The following is a 26,206-nucleotide window of genomic DNA, read 5'->3' as shown; positions in this document are numbered from 1 at the left end:
ATATATATGTGTGTGTGTGTGTGTGTGTGTGTATATATATATTTTTTTTAAAGCAAGATCCACCAACTACCAATTCAGAGATTGCAAAAAGAACCCTTGCTGGGTGTAAGCAGTGCTCAGCATCACACAGCCGTCTCCTTTGCCTTTGTTTTGTTGTCCGTTGGGTTCGGTGAGGCAAACGCATTCATTTGCACGGTGTTTGCTGCGCTATTTCTTCTCTTTTCATTTTCTCTCAGTCTCTATTCTAGTTGTGGCTATGTGTTTCCCACCTACACAACACCTTGTAAGCTTTTTGGACTTTTATAGTTTCTTTGGTTGTGCTTGTCCACTTACCGGAAACTAGTTTATAGGATTAAAATAGTCAAGCACTTTACATATGATGAGTCAGTTATAGTCGCCTTTGTTCATTTTTGAATGGACAGGAAGCAAAGAGATGATTCTGGGTTTGCTTCCATCTGCTAGCTGTCCGTAGAAGCCCAATGTATTTCTGTGGTCATCACAAAGATGTCCCAGTGTCGGAACAATATGGCTGGCCCTGAAAACCAACAAAGCAACAGACTGAAAACCGACACTCACCAAGCGCTTGTGACGGCAGGCGCTGTTCTAGCCCTCAAGGTCATGAACTGATTTATTCTCGCTATGCTCCTACGAGGTGTGCACCGTTATCACCTCCAGGTTACATACAGGAGAACTGAGGCACAAGTTCAGCCTATGGCCAGAAATCACTTGGTGAGTAAGTAAAGGGGTCTGATTTTTGGTTCCGGGGATTCTGGCCCTAGAATCTGTGATTTAAATCATGTGAATTTACTGGTCACGAACATTTATGAAGTTCAAGAGGCATATGACTCAGACTGGTAGAATTTTAAATGGTTCAGAGTTTTGGCTCCTTAGAATTCTGCATCTTTTGAACTCTCTAAGGGATAGGAAAGGCAGCCAGCATACATCAAGTGCCTCCTGAGATTAGGCAGCTGGAACAGTCTTACTCAGCTCTCCCCCTAGCCCTGCAAAGGACACTGTGAAGTAAGTAGGTGTATCCCTCCTGCCTTTTTAAGTGAGAAAATGACCCCAGGAAGGTTAATTAACTAGTTCATGGTCACACAGCGAACGGGTAGCAGAATAGAGACTTAAACCTAGGTCTTTCTGACTGTAACATCTGTGTGGTTTTCCATTAGAAAAACCATAATCAGCATACAGGTAATGTTTATTTTATGTAGCCCTGAGTAACATACAAGGAACTTGAAAAAGTTCATGGGAGTGTGTATTAGGAAAAAAAAAACTATATATAAATTTCAAAAAAAATGTTACTCCCAAAGAAACCTGTACTTTTTAAAAACATTTTTATTTATCCATTCATTTATTTTAATTTGACCAGAGAGAAACAGAGAGAAAGGGAGAGAAAGTGTGAAAGCAAGCCACCAGGTCCAGGACTTGAACCGTGGTCAGCCACGTGGGAGTGTCCAGTGCTTAACTACCATGTGACCTGCTGGTCCCAAAGAAACTTGTACTTTAGTTCCATTTTTCCTGAGCTTTCTGAAGTCCTCTCCTGTGTGCCTTGCATGTGGTTACGTGTGGGATCTCCCCTTTCACCTCGTTTCTGCAACTTAGAATTTCGTCCTTTCACTCCTCTGAAAGGTACGTTTGGGATACATAAACTATAGACCGCCAGCTCACTGTCACTGGCACTTCTTTCGTGCTCTTTGCTGACCGTCCTGCCTGGGCTCTCTCTCTCATACCTCATGCCTGGCCCCAGTGCTGTGTCCTCCTGGTCTACCCCTGTGCCTCACATTTGCCTTGACACCTCCAGGCCAACCTGGCCAAGGGCACAGCTGTTCCCTTACTCCCTACTGAAAGCCTTTTGGTGACTTGTGTCCTGAGGGGCTCAGCTGGCAGGTGAGGTCTTTGTGACCTGTGCACTGCAGCTCCCTGCCCACTGCTCTGACCAGTTCCACCTGGTCCTGCAGAAAGACTTGCCGTTTCCCAGACAGGGCCTGCTGTCTCTGGCATCTGGGTCTTTAGAATACATTTTCTCCTGTGCCAGCCTGGAGAACAATTTTCAAAACACATCTCAAGCATTATTTCTCCTCCTCACACCCCCAGGGTAAACGAAATCCCTTTTTCATTTATGCCCACATGCTACTCTATTTTCGCAGTAACACTTCAACAACAGTTCATTCCACTTATTTATTTCCCTAACTATGGCAATGGGATTTGAACAACACCCCAGAGTCTGAAATTTTTCCAGCACCATATTTTTATCAGATGTCTCTATGGTAATCTCTTAGCCATAGTGAACGTCAAAGGCGGATGTCTCACGGCTGGTGGGCAAATAGAGTGGCCCTCCTATACAAAGAACACTTGGTAGATAAGAGAAAAATACCTGGTGTTCTTTGCTTTCAACGGTTCCTGTAACCCTCTGTAGAAACAGGATGAAAGTCTAAGCTGTCTCCCAGATTGCCAGGCAACGGGAGCCCTTGCTTATGTGTACGACAGAAAGTGAGGACGGTAAACTCTCCAGCAGCAGCAGTGCCCTGAGAAGAACTCAGAAAGTTCTGCTGGGAAAACATCCCGAGGACTGATGCAATGTGCAGATAAAGTTCTTGTGTGTTCCATCTTTTGCTCCTGCTGTGGTTTGGTTTCGGTCTAACAATGATATCACTGTTGGCAGATTAGGACCGACTGATGCCCTACAGGGGAGAAATGTTCCCCGGCACCTAGTTTTGTGGTTATGACTTCCGATCAGTGGTGGGTATTCCGACGTGCAGAATGTGTCCCGTGGAATATATAACGTGCCACCGGTGGGGCGGGGAGTAGGGAGAGACATGTAGACAAGACACGTAGGAATTCATTCTGTGCATGTACCTCCAGGTGGCATTTGAGTGTGTACATGTGTAAACTTTTCCACATGCACAGCAGGCTGTACTGCCAGCCTGTCCCAGGATTTTGACTGTGATCGATTGCTAACATGACTGATCTGATGGCAAGAGGCAACACATCTTCTTGTCCCCGTAATATGTTCCTACTGTACAGCCTGGATGCCTGACACAGGGTCTTTGTGATTTCTTCATCTAGGCAGATAGAGTGTTGTGAAACCGCAGATGAATTCTACAGTACTATGGGGCGCCTCACCCAGGAGATGCTAGAGAATGATCTTCTGCAAAGCCACGAACTCATGCAGGTGAGTGGGCAGCGTGGCCCGGCTTTGCCACAAGGACCCTGGGTACTGTGGGAACAGTACCCATCGCCATCGCCAGAGGGAAATGTATTTGTCCAGCCTTCAGACTTAGTTTTCGGTCGACTAAGAGTATATATAATTCGATGAGAATCTTTGCCACAAGAGGAAAAAAATAATGAATGATGGATGACTTTCATTCAAACTGTGTTGCTTAAAAATCATTAGGTATAATATATAAGTAACCTGGAAAAAGAAAAAACAAAACCATTACATGCTTACTCTGAATCTTATTTTAGCTTTCTTAAAAGGAGACTTGAAAGAAAGAATTATTTGGGGGAGAATTTATTGAGGATAAAAAGGGAGATTATCCTAATCAGCATTTTGCTTTATTTGCATTGCCCACATTTTCAACTCAGGTTATTAGTTATTAATCACAAATATTAATGTGAAAGATTTCAAGGAATTGGTTATTTCCTGCCGTGTTGTTATATCTGAATATCATGTCCATCAAGTCATTAAAATTGATAGCAGGTGTAGAAAAGACAGCCGATTTAGTAACACTCTCACATTAGGGTCTACAATATAGTTTTGTAAAAATTTATTTTTTTCATGATAGAGAGCACATGTACATGTGTCAGAAAAAGACAGAAAGTGTATGAGAGAGAGAGAGAGAAAGAAAGAGAAGCAACCTTGACAAGGTTGCACTATGTTGCAGTCCTAGCTCGCCAGCTCCTTGAAATGTTGGGTATGCATGCATATCCAGGGAGTATTTCAAACCAATCTGGGGATCTGAACCCATGGTGGGCCATGTGGCTTCCAGCACTGCAGATTGTTTGCTACCAACTGTGCCACCCAACTAGGCCTCAATAACATGATTTTATCCTCATTCTCCTCTCATGCTTTTGACCACTTCTCTTCCTGCTCCTTCCGCTAGACACTGGTCAACAGTGGGTCTTGTCCAAGGCTGTTCCTTGGGCCTTATTTCCTTTTTTCTCAGTGATGGCTCTTTCTTTCTCTCATCCTCTCTCTCTCTCTCTTTTTTTTGTTTCAACTCTCACCATTATGCTGGGCTCCATACCTGAGGTCATTTTTGGGTGTTGTACTATTGAATAGGAGTTGAGAAATGAGGAGCTTTCATTCCTTTGGGCATCCCTAGCACCATCTCAGAATTTCTTACTCTTAGCAGACAGTTGGCTATCTGACTTACTGTGTATAGTGAGTACCTAATATAACCTTCCTGACTATTCATATTTTTCAGTCAATGTTTCTTTGCAGTCTCATCTCTTCTCTCTTCTTTCCTGTGTATCTCAATGGAGGAAGTGTACCCTCTGCCCCTGAAGTCTGTGCTCTGATTCCAGCTCTTCTCTCACGTTCTGGGCCGTTAATGATCACATGGAGGAAAGTTTCTCTCTCATGGTGGAAAGTGCCTTTTATTGATTATTTTGCATGTCAGGTCCATGCTTGGCATTTTCCACATAGGAGATCCTTTCCACCCTATAGAACTGCCAGACTCAGATACTCAGATCAGGACTGAGATACCATCCCTTTTCCTTCATGCATGAAACCTCAATGGGAGCTTACTGCCTGCAAAGTAAAAGCTGAATTTCCCAGTGAATCACCTGCTCTTGACTAGCATTAACCTCCCTTCCCAATCGTGGTTCCTTTTCCTCCCTTTTGTACCCTTGCCCTATTCTCAAATCAAACTATCTTCCATGCTCCAAGAAATGCCCAGGAAGATGCCTTTCCCATACGCTTGCTCTCTGCTCAGTTTTTGTCTTCCATCAGGAAAGGCTTCCTTGAGGGAGTCAGTGTCTCGTTCTACCTTTAAAGATGAATAGGAGTTGCTAGGCCACGTGTGTGTACACGCAGGTGCACATGCATGTGAGGGTGTGTATTGGAGGCACTGGGGCAGAGCGGAGAAGCAATGCATGACTGAGGGAGAAGCCTGAGCAAAGGCTGTGAGGAAATGCTGGGTGGGGTGAAGGAGCCACAGGCACTGGGTTATGGAAGACCCCTAGACTTGTCAAGGAACTTGAGTTTTAGGTCAGTGGAGGTGAAATTGTGCTTGCTGGAGTTTAAGGGCACCCTTTGGAAGGGGAAAAAGAAAAGTTGTAGACCTGAAAGGTTTTAAGGAGACGAGGAAGATGGTTTGAATTGTGTCTTACGTCTACCGTGTGGGCAGCTTTGTGATGGATGGCTGTGAAGGGTCAGGTGTGGGAGCAGGGAGGGCTGTGAGGAGGCAGTGAAGGGGTAAGACAAGACCGGGACAGAGAAAATACTAAGAAGGTGAAGCTGACTGGAGTTGGCTATAGAAAATGGATGTCGGAGTGAGGGAGAAAGTAGTGAGGGAGACACAGGCGACTCACATGTTTCTGGCCTGGGAGAAAGAGGGCTCATTTATTGGGTGGGGAGAACACCCTATTTTCAGACAGGTTGTGTTGGAGGTGTACTGGCTTTTCAGTTCCTTACTACCCAGAAAGACTCCCCCTACTTCATAACACAAATCCATTGTATTGGCTGTAGCTCCGTTCCTGCCCAGCCCTGGTGGGCCATGCTCATTCCTGTGTTGGGGCTGTGGTTCCCGCTCATGTTCCATCTGTGGAAATCCTGTTTGTCCACCTGACTCGCTCAGTCTCCTCTCTCCTGCCCCCACACAGACTCTGATATTTCTGCCCTGGTCAAAGATGCTCCTCTGTACTCTTCCAGTGCCGATGATTTCCAACAATTGATTTAATCCTATTATAGAATTTTTTTATATTGCTTTTTATCTTTTCAAGAATGTTTGTCTTTTTCTTTAAGGACATTTCAAGTTCCTTGATGATCGAATTTTCACATTACTCTGTATCCCCATCACACCTAGTGTAGAACTGGGAGTACAACAGATTGCTGAATGAACACACAGAATCATAGCACCTCAGCACTTGAGGCAGTGATTTTCAAAGTTACGTATAAGAAACATTTCAGGAGGGAGTTAGCAGGTGGTGTGGTGGTTAGGGCTCTGGACTCGCACATGAGTGACCATAGTTCAAGTCCTGGATCTGGCAGCTTGCTTCCTCACTTTCCCTTTATCTCTTTCTCTCTCTGGTCAAATTTAATAATAATAATAATAATAAATAAATAAAATAAAAATAATTCTTTTAAAGAAGGAAACATCTCAGGCGTATATTAAAATACAGGTATTTGGGACCAGTAGTCAGCATAATGGCTATGTCGCTGAACTCGCATGTAGCTGACTGTGGTTCCAGTTCCAGAAATGGTAGCTTAAACTCACCCTGGTCACGTGTACATGTGTGCCCAAGATCCCAAGAGAGGAATGGAGGAGAAGGGATTGTGGCGTGACCATCCCTCCTGGGGGGTGATTTCTCGCTTTCTGTCTCTCTGTCTCTCTCTGTCTTTCTGGTGAGTGCACATGCCCCATAGCAAAAATCTTTCAAAAAAAAAAATTACAGGTATTTGACTCATTGGCAATTCTGATATGAGTGGTTTTTAGACAATACTTAGAGAAAAAATGACTTCAAAGAATTTTAAAGAGCAACGCACCTAATTCTGTCACTTTACAGAGAAGAAGCCAGGATTTGGCCAGTGACCAACTTGTGGCTGTGGTTGCCTAGTGGCAGACCCAGGCCTGAGAGCCAGGTGCTTGGTTCCCTCCTGCTGCTTTCCCCACTGCCCAACACGTTCTTCCACCTCATTCAGGAGATGTCTTTCTAAAAGCCGAAGCCCTCTTTAGAAGAACAAGGCAGCATCTCATTTTACCTGGAGTTCAAACATTGTCAGATGGAATGAGAGAGGTGTTAGATGTCATCTCTGTCCTCTAGGAATTTCTAATCTTGAGTATTAGAAGAAAGAACCACTTCTTTAGCCTGCTTTAAGAGGATCCTAGAGAGAATATTGATTACATTCCAATATAGTAGCATTTCTGCTGTTGAGAAAAGATATCAGAGTGAAAAACTCATCCTAATTTTGTATAATTTACATATTTTTTTGAGAGGTTTTCGCTATAGCGTGCGTGCGCTCGCTAGACAGACAGAGAGAGACATAGAGACAGAAAGCGAGAAATCATCCCCCAGGGGGGATGGTCATGCCGCAATCCCTTCTCCTCCATTCTCCTCTCGGGATCTTGGGCACGCACGCACACGTGCCTGGTGTGAGTTCTAAGCCACCGGGTCCAGTATGCGAACTGCGGTTGACTACGTGGGAATCCAGTGACATAGCCATTACGCTAACTGCTTGTTCCCCAATTTACATATTTTTTAAAGAATTATTTAACTTTATTTATTATTATTATTTGTTTTAATTTGACCAGAGAAAGACAGAGAGACAGAGAGAGAGAAAGCAAGCTGCCAGCTCCAAGACTTGAACTGCAGTCAGTCATGTGGGAATCCAGTGTATTTAACCACCACGTCACCTTCCGGCTCCACATTTACATAGTTCTTATAAAGCATGTCAATAATAAAAAAGGAAATGTAATTCCTTTTTGGCAGTGCCTAAATTTACTATATACTTAAGTGTATGTTGGTAGTTCAGGTAGTAAATAAACTTGCTGGTTTTCCTTGAAATTATAGAACTTTCAAAGAAGAATTATTTATTTGGGACCAGCAGATTGCATAATGGTTATGTCGTTGGACTCCGACCAGCATAGCTGACTGTGGTTTGAGTCCCGGATCCAGTGGCTTAAACCTCATGCTAGGTACATACTGTACATGTCTAAGATCCCAAGAAGAGAATAGAGGAGAAGGGACTGTGGCATGGCCATCCCTTTGGAGGGTAATTTCTCACTTTCTGTCTCTGTGTCTCTCTAGCAAGTGCATGCATCCTATAGGAAAAATCTCTAAAAAAATTTTTTTATTTAATTGAATGTATTATTATTGGTTTTAATTTGCATAGGACATGTGTGCATACCAGAGAGTGATAGAGAGAAAGAGAGGGGAAAGTGAGAAAGCAAGCCCCAGGTTCAGGACTCTAACCGTGGTTAGCCGTGTGGAAGTCCAGTGCCTTCACCACCATGACATCTGCTGGCCCCTGGCATCACAGAATGTTAAGGAAGGAAATGGTCAGTGTAATTTCAAGCCACTCTCTTTTCTATATTCACTTTTTAAAAGGTAATTCGGCAGCTCTGATCTGGATATGTAGATCATAAATCTGTCAGCAAAACTTGGACTGGCTCCAGATGAAAAATGATGGTGAGATAAAAGGTCTTTATTTTTGAGCTAAAGGCTTAAACAGAATTCTCTGCCTTTGGTCTTACCCATTTCTTTCAATTCTGACTACCACCCACAAAATAATAAACAGGTTTTTTCCCCCATATGTGACATCACTCTTTTCTTAAATGGTTATTTTTTAAAAATTGAGGCTGTTAAGAGAGAGCGATGAGGGAATGCCAATGAAGTAGTGTGCCTGGATTTCAGCAGGTTTTTTGACAAAGTCTCTTGTAAATTTCTTGAGGGCAACACAGAGAAAAGTTAGTTAGCTATTATTATGAGGGGGGTTTGTAGATACCTGAAAAACCTAACCTAAAGTGCTCATTAATGGTTAACTGACATCTGGAGGGAGCTCTCCTTGGACATACACACTTTGCTTTTTGCCATCTGTGATGGGGTAGAAAATACAAAAATGTGGATGCTTGTTTAATGGGATGATTATGTTTGATTCATTGCTTCTGTTAAGAATGGAAACGGTCTGTCTTGTGAAGTAGAGTGTCCGATAACTGAGAGTATTAACGCGGTGCCTTCGTGGCCATCTGTTGGCGATGCTCAAGAGGGGATTCTTTCTTGTTTGGGAGATTGAGCTAAATTATGTTTGACTTCCTTTCTCATCATAGGATTCTATTTCTCTATCGTATTTTGGCCCTAAGACGATTAATAATATCTCCTGGAATCTGCTGTAAATCTCTGACATATAAAGTTGGAAGCTTAATAACTGAACACCAAAGATTGGGTAATTATAAAGGCTGCAGGTATATTTAGCTCATGGTTTTAGAGGTCAAGGAGCCACATCTGGTGAAAGTTTTCTTTTTTGGTGGGGACTCCTCTGCAGAATCCCAAGGCAAGCCAGGGCATCACACAGGGGGAGAGCCAGGAGGAAGGGGTATATATGTTCTTGGGTCTGCTCTTCTAAAGCTCCAGGAAGCAGTCGTGGGGACCCACTTGATGACCTCATTGAATCCCAGTCATCTCCCAAGGTCCTCGTTCAATACACCATTGGATTAAGTTTCTCTTCTTTCAACACCCTTACAATGGCTCACTGGATTTTAATACATGAGTTTCTGGGGGACACATTTAAACCCTAGCAGAAGCCTAAAGGTGTCCAGATACCCTGAGGACTGTGGCAGTGTACCAGGGATATTTGGATTCATAAAGATAAACTGGTCTTCTGGTGTGTGACATATACTTTAAAAAAGATTATTTCAGGAACACTGGTTTCTTCTTTGAAGAACAAACTAGAAGTAAATAATAGAGAAAGATCTGACAAAGAAAATGAAAGCACAGCAGAACCAGTTTTCCCTTTTGATTCAATGTCTTTACCTGAGTGTCTGTGAGGAGCGCAGACCATCTGACTGGGACAGGATGGGGTGAAGTAATCAAAGGTACTTCCCATCCTCTTATAAGCACCCTTCACAAGGCCACCCAGCTTTTCTAAGACCTTGTTACAAGGCTGGGAACACGGGGCAGGTTAACGTTCAGCTGGTCACTGTTGTTTACTGTCTCCAACGCACACCTTATTTGTAAGGAATTTTAAGTTTTTAGCATTGATAATCTTATTATTTTTTTTTTTTTAGAGATTTTCACTGTAGGGCGCGTGCACTCGCCAGACAGACAGAGAGAGACATAGAGACAGAAAGCGAGAAATCACCCCCCAGGGGGGATGGTCACGCCGCAATCCCTTCTCCTCCATTCTCCTCTCGGGATCTTGGACACGCACGCACACGCGCCCGGCGTGAGTTTTAAGCCACTGGGTCCGGGACATGAACCGCGGTCGACTACGTGGGAGTCCAGCGACATAGCCATTACGCTAACTGCTGGCTCCTTGATAATCTTATCTTTGAAGGCTGAATCCAAATGTTGTGGGTTTCATAAGTGCCTGAACCAAGTTTCAAGATTGTTAAGTGGTAAAAAATCGGAGCGAGGGGACAGGCTGACTTGGCCCAGCTGTGGGCGTCACAATTCATGTGTGATGTTCGGATACGTTGAGGGGGCTGTCCCTCCTACTGAGGCCCAGGAGGCGGAGCTGTGCTCTGTAATTAGTGCTGAGGAGAGGATTTCACATCTCTCATTTTCCTCAAAAATGTGGTGCTAACACATGGTCACAGAGCAAGGAGGGAAGAATTCTGTAGTGGCATTGAGGTAGTGGTAGGATACCTTTGAGGGATGAAGGAACTTGCATGTTCACTCACAGCACATTCTTAATAAAATTCCATGAATTGTTTCTTGCATATAGGATATATTAAGAATACCATAGCAAACAAGTCTAAAGAGTATAACAAAAAATACAAAACTACCTTTCAACTTAAGAAATAAAGTACAGGGGGCCAGCAGGTGGCATGGAGTTTAAGGCGCTGAATCCTACATGGTTGATTCCATAGTTCAAGTTTCACATCCAGCAGCTTGGGAATCATGCTGGATATGTGTGTGTGTGTGCATGCCCAAAATCCTGAGCGGAGAGTGGAGGAGAAGGGATTGTGAAATGGCCATCCCCCTGGGGGGAGATTTCTCACTTTCTCTGTCTCTCTCTGTCTCTCTCTGTACACATGCTACAGCAAAAACTAAAAATAAAGTATAGGTGAACCCTGAAACACTTCTCCTTAATCCTACCACCTTCTCTCCTCTCAGTGTAAACCTGGATCACCTGAGTTATACAGCCTTTATTTTTCAGATGAGGAAAAGGAAGCCCAGAAAAGCTGGGAACTGGTATAACTTCACACACGAGGGTATCGGAAGTCACAAGATGCCTTTTGCTGCTTTCTGGAGCAGAGGTGGAGGACTTCACTGTTAGTAGATTCGTACTGTTGGAAACCAGCAGTTAGCGTAATGGCTATGTCACTGGACTCCCATGTAGTCGACCGCGGTTCATGTCCTGGACCTGGTGGCTTAAAACTCATGCCGGGCGCGTGTGCGTGCGTGCCCAAGATCCCAAGAGGAGAATGGAGGAAAAGGGATTGCGGTGTGACCATCCCCCCTGGGGGGTGATTTCTCGCTTTCTGTCTCTATGTCTCTCTCTGTCTGTCTGGTGAGCGCACGCGCCCTATAGTGAAAATCTCTCCAAAAGAAAAAAAAAAAGTAGATTCGTACTGCTTCTTAGCTCTTTGGGTCGAAACCCAGTGTATATCTGACAAGGCGGCTTACAGATGACTTTTGTGGCCCTGTGCTGGTACAGTGAAGTCTGAATGGATACCATGAAGTTTGGGGACAGTCAGATGTTTGGCTGTCACTCAACATCAGATTGGACTGCTACAGTGGTGATACAGCACAATTAAACTCCTTTCAGAGCCTCCTTTTCCTATCCACACAAATGTTAAACATCACCTGAAGACGAAGAAAAGTTTTGCTGAGATAAAAAAATACCACTTTAAAATATTTTTTCAGAAAAGTTTGATTAGGATATTTGATTGGCTTTCTAGAAGTAATGTAAATATAATTAATGCACATTTTCTGGTGCATAAGACTGTGATGGACTGAAGAAATACGTTTTGGGCACTTAATTTAAAAAGATGAGAGAGCAAACAAGATTACTTATCTCTTGCTGGTAAAATGATACATAATTTTGAAATTTTGGTGTTAGTGCAAGTACTTTTTGTCACTTTTATTTGTAGATTTTAACAACCTATACTTTATATCCTGTCATTATTTTTCTTGTTTTTTTTTTCCTTTTTCTTTTCTTTTCTTTCTTTCTTCTTTCCTTCCTTTTTTTTTTTTTTTTTTTAAAAGAAATAACAGCCAACAGTTTTTATGAGAGTTCAAGAATGGATACCATGAAGTTTGGGGACAGTCAGATGTTTGGCTGTCACTCAACATCAGATTGGACTGCTACAGTGGTGATACAGCACAATTAAACTCCTTTCAGAGCCTCCTTTTCCTATCCACACAAATGTTAAACATCACCTGAAGACGAAGAAAAGTTTTGCTGAGATAAAAAAATACCACTTTAAAATATTTTTTCAGAAAAGTTTGATTAGGATATTTGATTGGCTTTCTAGAAGTAATGTAAATATAATTAATGCACATTTTCTGGTGCATAAGACTGTGATGGACTGAAGAAATACGTTTTGGGCACTTAATTTAAAAAGATGAGAGAGCAAACAAGATTACTTATCTCTTGCTGGTAAAATGATACATAATTTTGAAATTTTGGTGTTAGTGCAAGTACTTTTTGTCACTTTTATTTGTAGATTTTAACAACCTATACTTTATATCCTGTCATTATTTTTCTTGTTTTTTTTTTCCTTTTTCTTTTCTTTTCTTTCTTTCTTCTTTCCTTCCTTTTTTTTTTTTTTTTTTAAAAGAAATAACAGCTAACAGTTTTCATGAGAGCTCAATCTCAAGCATTTGAAAAGGTGCTATCTTTGGAGAAAACTTGCAGTTGATCACAAAGTCATCGATTAGATTATATGTCTATAAAAATAATTAAAGCTTTAAAAAGTAGGCACTACACATAAAGAACATTTATGGGTTCTTCCTTTATAGAGTGATAGGGAGGTGTGGATTTCTGAGCTAACTCATCTAGCAGAGGATGGAAGGAGACTGCCCATGTTTGCTCACGTGTTCACCAACTGGAATGCCCACTTGTACCTGTTAGTTTGAGAAGTCACTGTTGAGTTTATCAGTGTTCTTTTGTCTTTCTCTAAAGCAAATATGGAAGTGGAATCTCTCCCATTTGCTGCTTAAGGAGCTGTATGTGCCTCTTTACATGCAACTTCATCAAACTTCAATGTCTTTCTAGAACTGATAAGAGTTGCTTAAGGTTACTGCTTCAGAGAGGACATTTCTGCTTTTGTTTTTCAGACTGTTTATTCTATGGCTCCATTCCCTTTCCCACAATTGGCTGAACTGAGAGAAAAATATACCTACAACATCACACCATTTCCAGCCACAGTTAAACCCACCTCCGTTTCTGGGTAAGGCTTTTCTTGGTTTGGTTTTGTTTTTCTCTTTTTTGTCCTGTGGTATTCATGACAGAAAACTTAATGCCTTATATTATTGTAAATTAATATGTATTTAGCCCTACAAATATGTTGAAAGTAATTTGGTACTTGAAATCTAAGTATGTGTTTCCCAAAAGTTTTTATTTAAACTCAAGGGATGTTTTTGGAAGTGTGCTTTCCAAACACGTTTAGAACGTGAACTGAGGTGTCACTTCCGGCCTCCCTCTGGCTGCCATCTTGTATCCCTGCCTGTGTGCACCTAATCTCAGTCTGTCAGAGACCTTCTGAGCACCAGCCCTAGTCCCCTGTGTGGCTCCTTTTCCACTCCGACAAGATGAAAGAAACTATCACGAACCCGGAATAACTTGCCAACTGTGGGCACAAGTGCACATTGATGGGAAAGGAACCTCTCACAGAAAGAATGTAGTTCATAGGACAGCAATGGCAGATGATAACAAACTTCAATTCTCCTTACAGAAGTTAGGGGTAGGGGTCAGCAGGTGGTATGGTTCAAGGCGGTGGACTCTCACATGGCCGACTATAGTACGAGTCCCAGACCTGGCAGCTTGCTTTCTCACTCTCTCTCTCCTTCTCACTCCCTTGCTCTCTTGCTCTGACCCTCTCTGGTCAAATGAAAATAAATCGAATAGATAAATAAATAAATAAAGTTTTTTGAGGAAAAAAGAAGTTAGGGGTAAAGAATATCTCTGATATTGAAGAGGTGAATGTTTCCAAACCAGGAAGCAGTGTCCCACTTCAACAACCCTAAAGTACAGGCCTCTCTGGCAGCAAATACTTTCACCATTACAGGCCATACTGAGACAAAGCAGCTGACAGAAACGCTACCCAGCATCTGAAACCAGCCTGGGGCAGTCTGACTAGTCTAAGGAGACTGGCTGAAGCTCTGCCTCAACAATCTGTGGATGGAAAAGCACCGCTTGCTACTGGAGAGGATGGTGATGAAGCTCCAGATCTCATGGAGAATTTTGATGAGCCTTCCAAGAAGGAGGCAAATGGAATTGAGTCAACTTCTGAAAGGAATAAAACTTGACGAAGTTACTGGGAGCGGCTATTTTATGTTATGACTGCTTTTTAAAATTGTTTTGTTTATGGATTTGATTAAATCTAGATCTCTAATATTTTTAAGCCTAAGTGCCTTGCAGCTCTTTTCAGTTTTTGCTTATATGCAGTTCAGTGTTTGCAGCTAATTAAGTCAAAGAAGCCTGGGAATAAAGTTTGGAACGAAGGTTAATAAAATTCTTTGCTTAGTGAGGGGGAGAAAGAACAAAACATAAACTGAAATAATATTTAGAACTCCACAACTTATTTAAAAATATCAAGTATTAACTTATTTAAAAATATCAAGTATTAAACATGTTGGTGCCAGCAGGTGGCGTGGTGTTTAAGGAGCCGGAATTCCCACATGGTCGACTGCGGTTTGAGTGCCAGACCTAGCGGCTTTCTCTCTCTCTCTCCTTTCCTGGCAAAGCTCATGTAAAAAAAAAATAAATAAAAATAAAATAAGTAATTCTTTAAAAATATTAATAATTAAAATAGGATGGAACTGGTATACAAACAGGCTTTAAAATACTTTAAAATATTGTAATTTCAGAAATTGACAAATATATGTAAAGGAATTTGGTATATGAAAAATTGGTATATCAATTCAATGGTGAAAGATGTCTAGTTTTCTCAACTGGATTGGTCTGAGAAGTATTTCATGTTGGGTAAAGTCTTTTTACAAGCAAAATGATAAATAGTGATTGACTGTTAAAAAATAATTGGAATAATAATAATAATCAGGAAAAAAATGAAAGCTATTAGATGATGAAGATGGGGACTTTAATGTCTTTGTATTGACTGATAGTCATGGTATTCTTTCTGGCAAAAGAAATGTAATACACTGTAAGTTATATGTGATTCAATGTAATATAAACAAGATTATGATAATAAATAAATTAAAAAAAGAAAAATGTATAATACATAGTAAATGATGGACCATAGAGAGGTAATCTGGAAAGAAAGATGAAATCATACCTCATACCATATTTCAGGATAAGTTCCATATGGATGAAAATATTAAATGGAAAAAAGAAAATCATAAAATTAGCAGATGAAAATGTGGGAGAATTTAAGTTCTTTGAAATTAAGAAGGAAGGCCTTAATAACTGACTCAAAAGAAAAGAAAAAAATCTAAGTATTTAAAAGATAATTTTCTGCACTATTAAAACTGAAACAGAACAAAACAAATTTTCATAAGCAGACTCAAAAATATTTGCAGAAAAGTATTTTAACTTACTACACAAAACAGGAACTGACATCATTAATATATAAAATTCCTAGAAATAAAAAAAAAATGACCACTGAATTTAAAAAATGATGAAAGGATAAAAATAGGCAGTTTATATAGAAGGCAACATTACTAGTACTGAGAGAAAAGCAGCTTAAAACTAGAAAGTGAGACCCTATTTTCTTATATCTACCAGACCAGCAAAACACTCTCTGCAAAAAGGCATAGGAGAATAGACAACATTATACACTGCAGACGAATGGCTAATGACTACAGAATTTGATGCAGACAATTTCTCAGTGTTTGACGAAATTACTAATGCATAATCCTTTGACTCAGCAATTCTATCTTTAGGAATAATCCTACAGATATATTTATGCACATGCAAAACACAGTATGCATAAGGTTATTCATTGCAATTTTTTAAAATAATGTATTGGAAATCACTCAATGATGCAGCCTTAGCAGTGTGCTTCCACAACATAGGCTATGTTCGTATAGTAAGATCATAAAATAGGATAAGGAAGCTCAATAGATAAATGTGAAAAAATTCCTTACATGAAGAAAAAGCAAGATGCAGAAGAGTGTATGTAGTATGCTAATACTTATACAAAAAAAGTAGAACATAAAAGTACATGTAGAAGCTGAATAAGAAACTAGTGGCAATGGCCACTTATGGGAATTAGATGGGGCAAGAGCTGCATAGAAATTTGCCAAAGATGGGACCAGCAGTTGGTGTAATGGCTATGTCGCTGAACTCCCATGTAGTCGACTGCAGTTCAAGTCCCGGACCTGGTGGCTTAAACTCATGCCGGGCGCATGTGCGTGCATGCCCAGGATCCCGAGAGGAGAATGGAGAAGAAGGGATTGCGGCATGGCCATCCCCCCTGGGGGGTGATTTCTCACTTTCTGTCTCCCTGTCTCTCTCTGTCTTTCTGGCAAGCACACACGCTCTATAGCAAAAACCTCTCCAAAAAAGAAAAAAAAAAATTGTCAGGGATGGGAGGGAGACCTTTTATAATTATGTAATTATACCTAAGCCATAAATATATGCATTTAAGCCATATGACTCTATTCCTTTTATTTTATTATTTATTTATTTATTATTTATTTATTTATTTATTTTATTAAAGCAACATTATTTTCTTTCTGTCTTTTCCTTCTTTGTTTCCTCAGACGACATGGTAAGGTCAGAGACAGTGATGAAGAGAATGACCCAGATGATGAAGATGCTATTGCCAATGCAGTGGGGTGTCTTGGGCTTTTTAGTGGGCTCCTGGCACCTGAACTGCAGAGGTACCAAAAGCAAATTAAAGGTAAAGAGGTGGCTCTTGGTTTGGATGGTCATGCTGTATTGGTTTACTATGACAGTGGTACAATGATTGTGTCCTGCAAATGCCTCAGTAATTCCCTGAGCTGGTTACCACTGCTAAAAATCTGTGTTGAAAATACATTCTCTGATACTTGAGCGTTTAGTAGGATCCCTCTCTATTATGCGTTACACAAGTAATGCACATTGATATTTCTTTATGGTGACTTTGGCTTCCTATTCATTTGATTCAACTGTGTGTGCTCATTTCCTTAACTCAAAGTCGGGTGTACTGAAAATCCGGAATACCTTCTGAGTTTGAATTCACTCCAGACTGACTTCTCTTCAACTACATGATTACCCTCTAAGTCCAAAACATTATGGTCTTGAGTGACAAGAAACTCATTATTTTATATGGCACTTTGCCGGATTTTCCCTTAACTCACAGTTTCTAGCTGTAAAAAGATAACCTCCTCCTACCAGTTGTACTAATAGTTTGTCTCTTTGGAACCAAACAGTTCAAATCTGCCCCCTCTTCTGTGTGGCATCTGTTCAAATCTTGGAGGACAGCTATCGTGTCCCCCAAAGCTTTCTCTAAGGCCCAATTTCATAACTAGAGAATTTCTTGTAAAATACGTCTTTCACACACTTTAATATTCTATTAACACACTTCTAGCTGTCCTGTAGTCGATAATGTCCCTTGTAAAATGTGATGCTATGACTTAAATACTATGTTTTATTTATTTTTTAAAAAAGATTTATTTAATTCCATTTATTATTACGTTTTTAAATTTATTTTAATTTGACTAAAGAGGTTCAGAACTCAAACTGTGGTTAATCATGTGGGAGTCTAGCGCCCTTAACTACTACGCCACCTGCCGGCCCCCTATTGTTATTAATTTTTAATTGGACCAGACAGAAACAGAAGAGAAAGGGGAAAGTAAGAAAGCAAGCCGGGAGGTCCAGGACTCAAACCACATTTGGTCACGTGGGAGTCCAGTGCCTTAACCACCAGACCACCTGCTGGCCCTTTTGTTTTAAGTAGACTTCCTACCTCCGATAGCCTGTGCATTATCAATGTAGTGAACTCTTGAAGCAGCTTGTGGTACTACTTGGTCCTTTTTCATCTTGACTGAAAGCTCGTCTTATAGGAGATTTATTCTCCATCTTCTAGTTTGAGGACGACTCTCCTTGTTCGAAGAGGACAGAAACATGCTGAAAGAGGGCAGAGACAAAATAGATGGCAGACAGCCACATTTTTTCTGCCATCTGCGGACTTAATACTACCTTCTTGAACTCACGGGGCTATCTTCTCATTTTCGTGCTTCTTGTTTAGAAGTTGGTAAGAACAGGAGTGGTGGCTATTGTTGTTTTATTGTTGTTGTCGTGGTAGTTTTGAGTATTTCCCCCAAGCCTCAGCTTGCTTCAAGTTTTAACCTGCTTAATGGCTGGGTCTACACTTTGTGTACATGCTCTTCTTTCATCTTTATGGGAGATTCCTAGAAATCTGAGCCCAACAAGAGTTCTCTAGATTTGTCATGCCCTACACTCCCTTTCTTGTTGCCTGAATTTCAGCTTTTGATTTCTAGTTATGTAGTCTGCATCTATGTTCCATTTTTCCCGTTTTTCTTTCTGTGCGATTACGTGCTCTAGGATGACATGATCACATCTGCCTAAATTTCATCATTAGTCTTTTCTTGTTCATTTTATTCAGATTAAGTAACAGCTTCCCTTTTTAATTTTCTTCTCTTTAGAGAAGTGATTTCAGTTAAAAAAATGAAGTAAATTTATGAGATGTTCAGCTTTTATCTGAATAATACATTTCAACAGACTCAGAAGATGTTAGGATAGTTAAAATCTTTCAATCTTTCTTTAGCTGGTTCCCTGGTCCATGCATGATTTATGCTAGAGAAGCCCCCTTCCCTCCCCCTTTGGCCGTTGCGATGTGTGAGTACTGTTACCACAGTACTTGTTTCTTTCTCTTGTATATAATCTCCATTTTACTCAAGAGACAAATCTGCTCACTGTAGGTGTCACGAGCAAAAACCACATCAGACCTAACATAATGAAAAATCTGGAAATTTTTGTTAAAGAAACAATGTTTACATCTAGTTATAGACTTTTCAAAGGCTTGATAGTTTTTTAAAAAGATTTATTTAACTTTATTTATTATTATTACTTCTTTTTAAAATTTGACCAGAGAGAGACAGGGGTGGGGGTGAGAAAGCAAGCCATGAGGTCTGGGACTTAACCATGGTCAGCCATGTGGGAATCCAGTGCCTTAGCCATTATGCCACCTACTGGTCCCAAGTCTTGATAATTTTATAAAATATATTACTGTTAGGTCATCGGAAAAGTCATGATGTGTTTTCTATGTCTTTCTACACAAAAATGCATCATGACTTTTCCAGTGATCCAATATTTTTAACTTAAGAAACAAACTTTTTTTTGGGGGGGGGAGAGATTTTCACTGTAGCGCACGTGCGCTTGCCAGACAGACAGAGAGACATAGAGACAGCGAGAAATCACTCCCCAGGGGGGATGGTCACGCCGCAATCCCTTCTCCTCCATTCTCCTCTTGGGATCTTGGGCACGCATGCACACGCGCCCGGCGTGAGTTTTAAGCCACCGGGTCTTGGACGCAAACCGCGGTCGACTTCGTGGGAGTCCAGTGACATAGTCATTACGCTAACTACTGGTTCCCAAGAAACAAACTTTTAATAACTGTCTAACTCTATGAACTGTCAGTCCTTTCTAAACTGTCATGTAGTTGTATATAAATCAGTACAATAATTTTAGACATCTCGAGTTAAATTTCTGTAAGAGAATGTTAGAAAATGGCAGGGGTTTTTATCTGGAAGCTGTTGATCTTCTGTCTATATAACAAGAGAAATGGTAACAAAATTAAATAATGAACCCCACAGATTTCATTTCAAATGTACGGTTAGGTTAATAAGAAAATGCCGAAATGTTTTCAGGAGCAAATCAAAACAAGCATTAGTTAAATCCCAGTGTACTTTATTTTTGTGCTTTAGAATTTTCTAAATTTTTTTAAAAAAGATTTATTTATTTATTTATTTTTGCTTATGATTATTTTTTAATTGTACTCACCAGAGAGACAGAGAAAGAGAGAGAAGGGGAGAGAGAGAGAGAGAGAGAGAGAGAGAGAGAGAATTCGGGTCTGGACTTAAACCATGGTTGACCATCTAGGAGTCCAGCACCTTAACTACCATGCTACCTACTGGCCCCGGAATTTCCTAAAAGTTTAAGACATGAACTGGGTCATCAATTTCCATGTAACACTGTCTCCCCCCCCCACTGTCTCCTTGTATCTCTTTCTGTGAGCACAGAGCCAGATGAGGAGCAGAGTCTGAGATCTAACAATATCGCAGAGCTGAGTCCAGGAGCAATCAATTCCTGCCGAAGCGAATACCATGCAGCTTTTAATAGTATGATGATGGAGCGTATGACCACAGATATCAACGCCCTGAAGCAGCAATACTCCCGAATTAAAAAGAAGCAACAGCAGCAGGTCCACCAGGTGTACATTAGGGCAGGTAATGTGACTTTTTGTTGAATACATTTCAGCTCTTGTCTCAGCTAGTAAAATGAAGAACAAATGAGCCAAGGATGGTGTTCAGAATTACTAACTGTAGCTCAGCATCAAGAAACACAGCTGGCATGAGCTAATAGGATATTTAACGTTTTACTTTCCATTTTGTATTATTAGGCTCTAAAGAAGAAAAGCATAAAAGGTTCTTTTTAGGTCTCCAGGACCAGGCAGCTGATGGTATCAAACGTGTCTTTACTAAACGTGCTGTGGAGATGGGTTTAAAAATGATTAGAATGCTGCAAAGCCAAGCAGTCCTTGGACTTGAGAAATTTTGGAGCTATAGGTGCAAACAGCCATGTATTTGAAAAAAGAATTTAGTTATTTGTGCACTAGTAAATTAAGATGTACACTAGTCATTTAGGTAGCAATAAAACCGATATTGGGAGAGAAAATGGAAAAAAAAAAACCATTAAAAAGTCTATGCCTTGCTGATGATGGCTTAGCAGTATCTCGGGAGTGCACTAAGAAGAGCCCGGTTATGATGCAATTAGAAATGCTCTTTTCCAAGGACTGTCAGGCTTCTTTTTTCTCTCATTTCCAAAAATCCAAGTGAACAGTCTGCTTTATGGTTTAATAAATGCTGATTTGGGTGTTGGCTGTTCTTTTTATTTCTTTCTTTTTTTTTTTAATGATTATCTTAATGAAAATTATACCTGTCCAGAATGAACTGAGATATAAATTTGACATGTTTTTAAGTGGCTTGTGAACATGTGACTGAACTTGCATTAAAAATTGAATTCATCTTCCATCATTAGGGAGGAATTGGCAAGTTTTTGAAAATTCTTACATTATTCTGAATCCTTAAGAAAACAATCTTAGACAAACTTAACAGTGACAGCACTTGAATTAACAAGACATTGAGCATATATATTTTCTCCTTAAAGCAAGTTTTTAGAGGAGACAAGGACAATTCATCTTATCTCCTTTTAAATGGTGATCCAGGTGACTTGACAATTATCCAGGATTTTATAAGGAGTAATCAGACTAGGATTAGGACCTAGGTGTTCTGATTCTTCGTCTGGTCCTCCTTGAGCTACACTGTCCAAATCTTTAGGTGGGATGGTGAAAAACTGCCATTGTGTGTTAAATCAGTTCAGTGGCTTCTAAACTAGTCAAGGGTTAAACAAACTTGTCTATAGTTCAAATTCTGCCCATTGTCTATTTCTTATCCCTTTCCTTTCCTTTCCTTTCCTTTCCTTTCCTTTGCTTTGCTTTGCTTTCCCCTTCCTTCCTTTCTTCTTTCTTTCTTTCATTCATTTTTTCCCTATAGGACATGTGCATTCACCAGAGGGAGGGAGGGAGGGAGGGAAGGAGGGCTTCTACCCAAGAGGATGGTCACACCACAATCTCTTTTCCTCCATTTTCTTCTTATGATTTTGTGTTACACATGCACATGCATTTGGCGTGTTTTTCAAACCACCTGATCCAGGACTTGAACCACGAAGTCAGCCATGTAGGATCCAGCCACCTTAACCACCACGCCTCTGGCTGGCCCAGCCCATTACTTGTTTCTGTAAGTAATGCTTTATTGAAACACAGGTACACCCATTTGTTTACATATTACCTAAGACCAATTTTATACTACAATGGTGAACATATATTCTGTCTGGTTCTTTATAGGAAAAGTTTGCTGACCCCTTCTCTAGATCATGGTTTACATGGTTCTCTTTAAGTGAAAGGCTGTTGCTCTAAGACAAAGTTCTAGAGAATTGCTTCTCAAACTTTAGTATGTATATGAATCACTGGGGATTCTACAAAAAATGCAGAATTCCTTTCAGTAGGCCTGGGGTGCGGCTTAGATTCCGCATTTCTAACAAGCACCTAGGTGCTGCCATGCTGCAGAACAGGGCCACACTCTGAGAAGCAAGGTTTTAAAGGACATGGCATATAGAAGGATTAACAGCACAGGTGGAGAGACTGAGCTTGAACTAGAGGCAAAAGAGCTCAGCTCGGAGACTTCATGGAAGGTGGTGAGGATGGTGGTTGAGGTACCAGGTTCCTAGGTTAGGGAAGACAGGAAGTCACAGCCATTTAGATCTGATAGCTTCTGTTTTCATGAAAAAATTGAGGGAAAGGTTATTTAATGGGAATAAGTTGGAGGATTATGTGGGAGTTTAAGGAAAGATTGTTTGGTGGCATTGAGGGCCTAGCAAAATAGGATGTCATGCATTAGAAGGCTTGGTTTCAGAAAAGTCAATGTTGATTATGGATCCAAGGTTAGGGTTTTGCCAGAAATGTGTGGTGAAGGGAGTCTGGAATACGTGGTTGTTGGTGAGGCAGTGGTCCACGTTATCAGCCATGCATTTAGCAGGGTAGGGGTGCAAGTGAGCCAAAGATAGAAAAGATACCAGAATCAAGAAACTGGGAATCCCTGTGGTCCATTACTAGGATGGCTGGCTTGAAGGCCCGAGAACTAGATGAGTCAAAGAGGAGTATTTGAAGTAAACATTTTCCACGTAAGTCACATCGGGGTCATACGTTTTAGTAAACAGCTGGAGAGACTGAGGGACTAGGAGACCAGGTAATGTACTAACCAGTTATGGAGATAGTAAAATAACTAAGGGAAGTGGTTGGACATGGAGTAAAAGGAGACTGTTGTCCGAATTTTCTGGAAAGGCTAGGGCATGACCAGAGATAGATTCCAAGAGCAGAGAAGCATGGAAGGAAGCTTAGCCAGATGGCACAGGTGCCAAGGGGGAGGCATGTTCGCACAAAGGCAGAGGGGCCTTCTCCCTCCTACTTCTGGCTGTCGCAGTCATCTCTGGGGCCATGTGTGCTACACTGGAAATGGGTCCTGGCCCTAGCTATGGCGGGAGTGCGGGTGGGGATGATGATACGGTATCCCCTAGGAGAACAAAGCTTTGGGGCTTTCCAGTTTGCTATTGGGAACAGAGTCCATTGAGGACACAGGAATGGTTTTTATACCAGCGGGCACACCCTGGAGAGCTGTGAGTTCACTGCATTTTCACTACCGTCTTATCACTTCCTGTCGTTCTGCTCTCTCTCACTTCATCATATGCAGGGTGTTCCTACCTCTCAGGAGCTGACGGCTCATAGCCCATATGGTCATAGTGTTTGCCACAGTAATTAAATTTTTTTTAACTCTCCCCCACCCCCAGATACAAGACCCTTGAGGTTGCTACTTGGAGACAAGGCACACTGTAGAAAACGTTTAGGAATCTGGGCTGAAATTAGTGATGAGGGTGCAGAGTCCTTGTTCCTTGCGTCCTCAGCCTGTAGTCTCTTCTTTTTTGAAGAGGACAGGATCAGTACCCCAGCGTCTAGGGGCGAATTCAGTTTCTGCTGCCTTCAGTCACATGACTCTGCCAATACCTGGGAAGCGCATGGGAAGGGATAGGTGGAGACCTTCCATGTGATTTCTGTTCTGTGGTACATGTTTCTCTATAGCGTGTCTCACACAACCTTTCAACATTTCTTTCAGACAAAGGGCCAGTGACCAGCATCCTCCCATCTCAGGTAAACAATTCTCCGGTTATAAACCATCTTCTTCTAGGAAAGAAGATGAAAATGACAAACAGAGCTGCCAAGAATGCTGTCATTCACATTCCTGGTCACTCAGGAGGCAAAATATCTCCCGTCCCCTTTGAAGACCTTAAGTCGAAGCTCAACTCTCCGTGGCGAACTCATATCCGAGTCCACAAAAAGACCATGCCACGGACCAAGAGTCACCCGGGCTGTGGGGACACCATAGGGCTGATAGAAGAGCAGAGCCAGGGCTGCAAGGCCAGCACCCTGGGGGCTGCAGAGGAGTTTGCCTCAGGTTGTGCAGCCCCCGCTCAAGGAGAAGGCGGTCCTGGGAGAACAATCGAAGGCCAGTCTCCAGAGCCAGTGTTTGGAGAGGCCGATGTGGATGTGTCTGCTGTGCAGGTGAAGTTAGAAGCCTTGGAACTGAACCAAAGGGAGGCTGCTGCTGAAACTGTGCCCACGGTTCCCCCGCCCTGCCCAAGGCACTTCCCAGATCTGCCTGATGCACCTGGAGAAAACAAAACCACCAGCAAACCTCTCCAAGGAAGCACCTCGAAAACCCCCATCTTCAGCCCTTTCCCCAGTGTCAAGCCACTGCGGAAATCAGCCACCGCCCGGAATTTGGGATTATATGGACCCACAGAAAGAACCCCCACCTTGCACTTCCCTCAGATGAGCAGGAGCTTCAGCAAACCTGGCAGTGGGAACAGTGGCAGCAAGAAACGGTGATGTCTCCCAGAAACTTTGTCTAGACTCGCTTCGTCCTGGTGGTGTAAGGGTCCTGACTGAGCTCCTCCAAGTGTTTTATCTGTCCAGTGAAAACAAATAGATAGGTTCAGAGATTGGCAACAGTCCATACAAATGGGAAGTAGAAGTTTTATAATGGGAACTAGGATTAGGGGTGTTTTCCTGTCTACTGGATAACTGATGAAGTGGGTTCTTGTGGCAAAATAAACATTGTGATTTTAGTGCAAAGTTTTCCCAGTTTTCGATTGTGAGCTGTTTAGCAAAGACTGTATATCAAGACTGTTAACCCGTTTTTTATCCTCCTGTTCTTGAGGACCCTCAAGGTCCCAGTGACAATATCCCCAAACCTTCCAGTTCTCTGGGGTTACTAACACCCAAGCATGCACTCACCAATTTGCAAGAAGAGAAACTTCAAAAAGAAAGTTTCTTCCTTGCAAACAACTTTCTGATTTTCCTCTTCATACTCTATTGGGCGGTTGACTGTATGTCTTTTCCCTCAGTACCAGTCTCAAAATTGTTTTTTTATTATGCTAAAGTGTAGGACAACAATTTAAATAGCCTTTCTTCAATTTTCTGTTTCTATTTGTAATGTGAAGAAAACCTTTAATCTGTTGACATGGAGGCTGATAACCAACTTGAAGATCTTATGCAGAGAAAACACGTGGGATATGCATTTGAAATTGCTCTCAACAGTTGGGTCACTTCTCTAAGCTTTTCCTGAGGTTCATTTTTGCCTTGCCAGGAGCGCTTTTGTTCTCAGTGGTGTGGACGACTCGGGGGGCTCTGCACGGAGCTCGCCCTGCATCCTCTGCCATTCAGCTCATTGACCCACCAGCTCTCCATGTAGATGCAAAAGGCCTCTGCTGAAAAGCCACAGCATAGCCCCTGCAACTCTGTTACTTGAATTTTGTGCTTTTTTGATTGAAGTACTTTGTTTAGTACTTTGTTACTTGAACACTGCCTTTCTTTGGAGAAGGCCTCAGTGCTTTCTAGCTCTCTCTCACCCACTCCTGCCCTAGTCCCAGAGGGTCAGAGATAACCCCTCTTATCTCCACTATGCAGATGGGAACTCTGAGCCACACAGAGGTGAAGTAGCCCTTCAGTTATTCAAGGTAAACACTCCTGGTATTCCATGCAACTTAGTCGCATTCCCTCCAGTGCAATAGGTGAGTTTCATGCTCTTTGTACACAAATGCATCGGCTACATATTTTGCAAAAACGAAGACTGGAAAGCCATTCACTACACTCCCTGTGACTCAAAGGACCTTTATCCAGATGATGTAGAGTCTCGTGATGGCATTTCACAAAAGCAGCTCTGACCTTCTTATCCTGTAAAGCTAATTAATTTTTAGAATGTTTTATGCACCTGTCATTTGACCAGACAAAAGACTCACTCCTCACTCTTTCATCTCCATCAGCAGAAGAATAGATTCAGAATCCTCATTTTCTTC

The 26,206-nt window shown here is 41.5% G+C and overlaps 1 protein-coding gene across 3 annotated transcripts in view; it reads left to right on the top strand.

Moving 5' to 3' along the window:
* TBC1D30 (TBC1 domain family member 30) overlaps positions 1–26,184 on the top strand; it is a gene marked incomplete at its 5' end in the record, with an annotated part of 92,449 nt that extends 66,265 nt beyond the window's left edge. Inside the window, 6 exon segments of one of the 3 annotated variants that reach the window (XM_027774059.1) lie at positions 3,070–3,175; positions 13,171–13,283; positions 16,777–16,916; positions 20,260–20,466; positions 20,640–20,699; positions 23,965–26,184. In XM_027774059.1, the coding sequence (XP_027629860.1) occupies positions 3,070–3,175; positions 13,171–13,283; positions 16,777–16,916; positions 20,260–20,466; positions 20,640–20,699; positions 23,965–24,737 (1,399 nt within the window). 3 annotated transcript variants of the gene reach the window in all.
* Positions 26,185–26,206: the final 22 nt, after the last annotated feature.

Source organism: Tupaia chinensis, unplaced genomic scaffold (genome assembly GCF_000334495.1).
Source record: "Tupaia chinensis unplaced genomic scaffold, TupChi_1.0 Scaffold000395_1, whole genome shotgun sequence".
NCBI lineage: Eukaryota > Metazoa > Chordata > Mammalia > Scandentia > Tupaiidae > Tupaia > Tupaia belangeri.
Note: the sequence above shows the minus strand (reverse complement) of the source record. Positions and strands in the feature narration are given on the sequence as shown.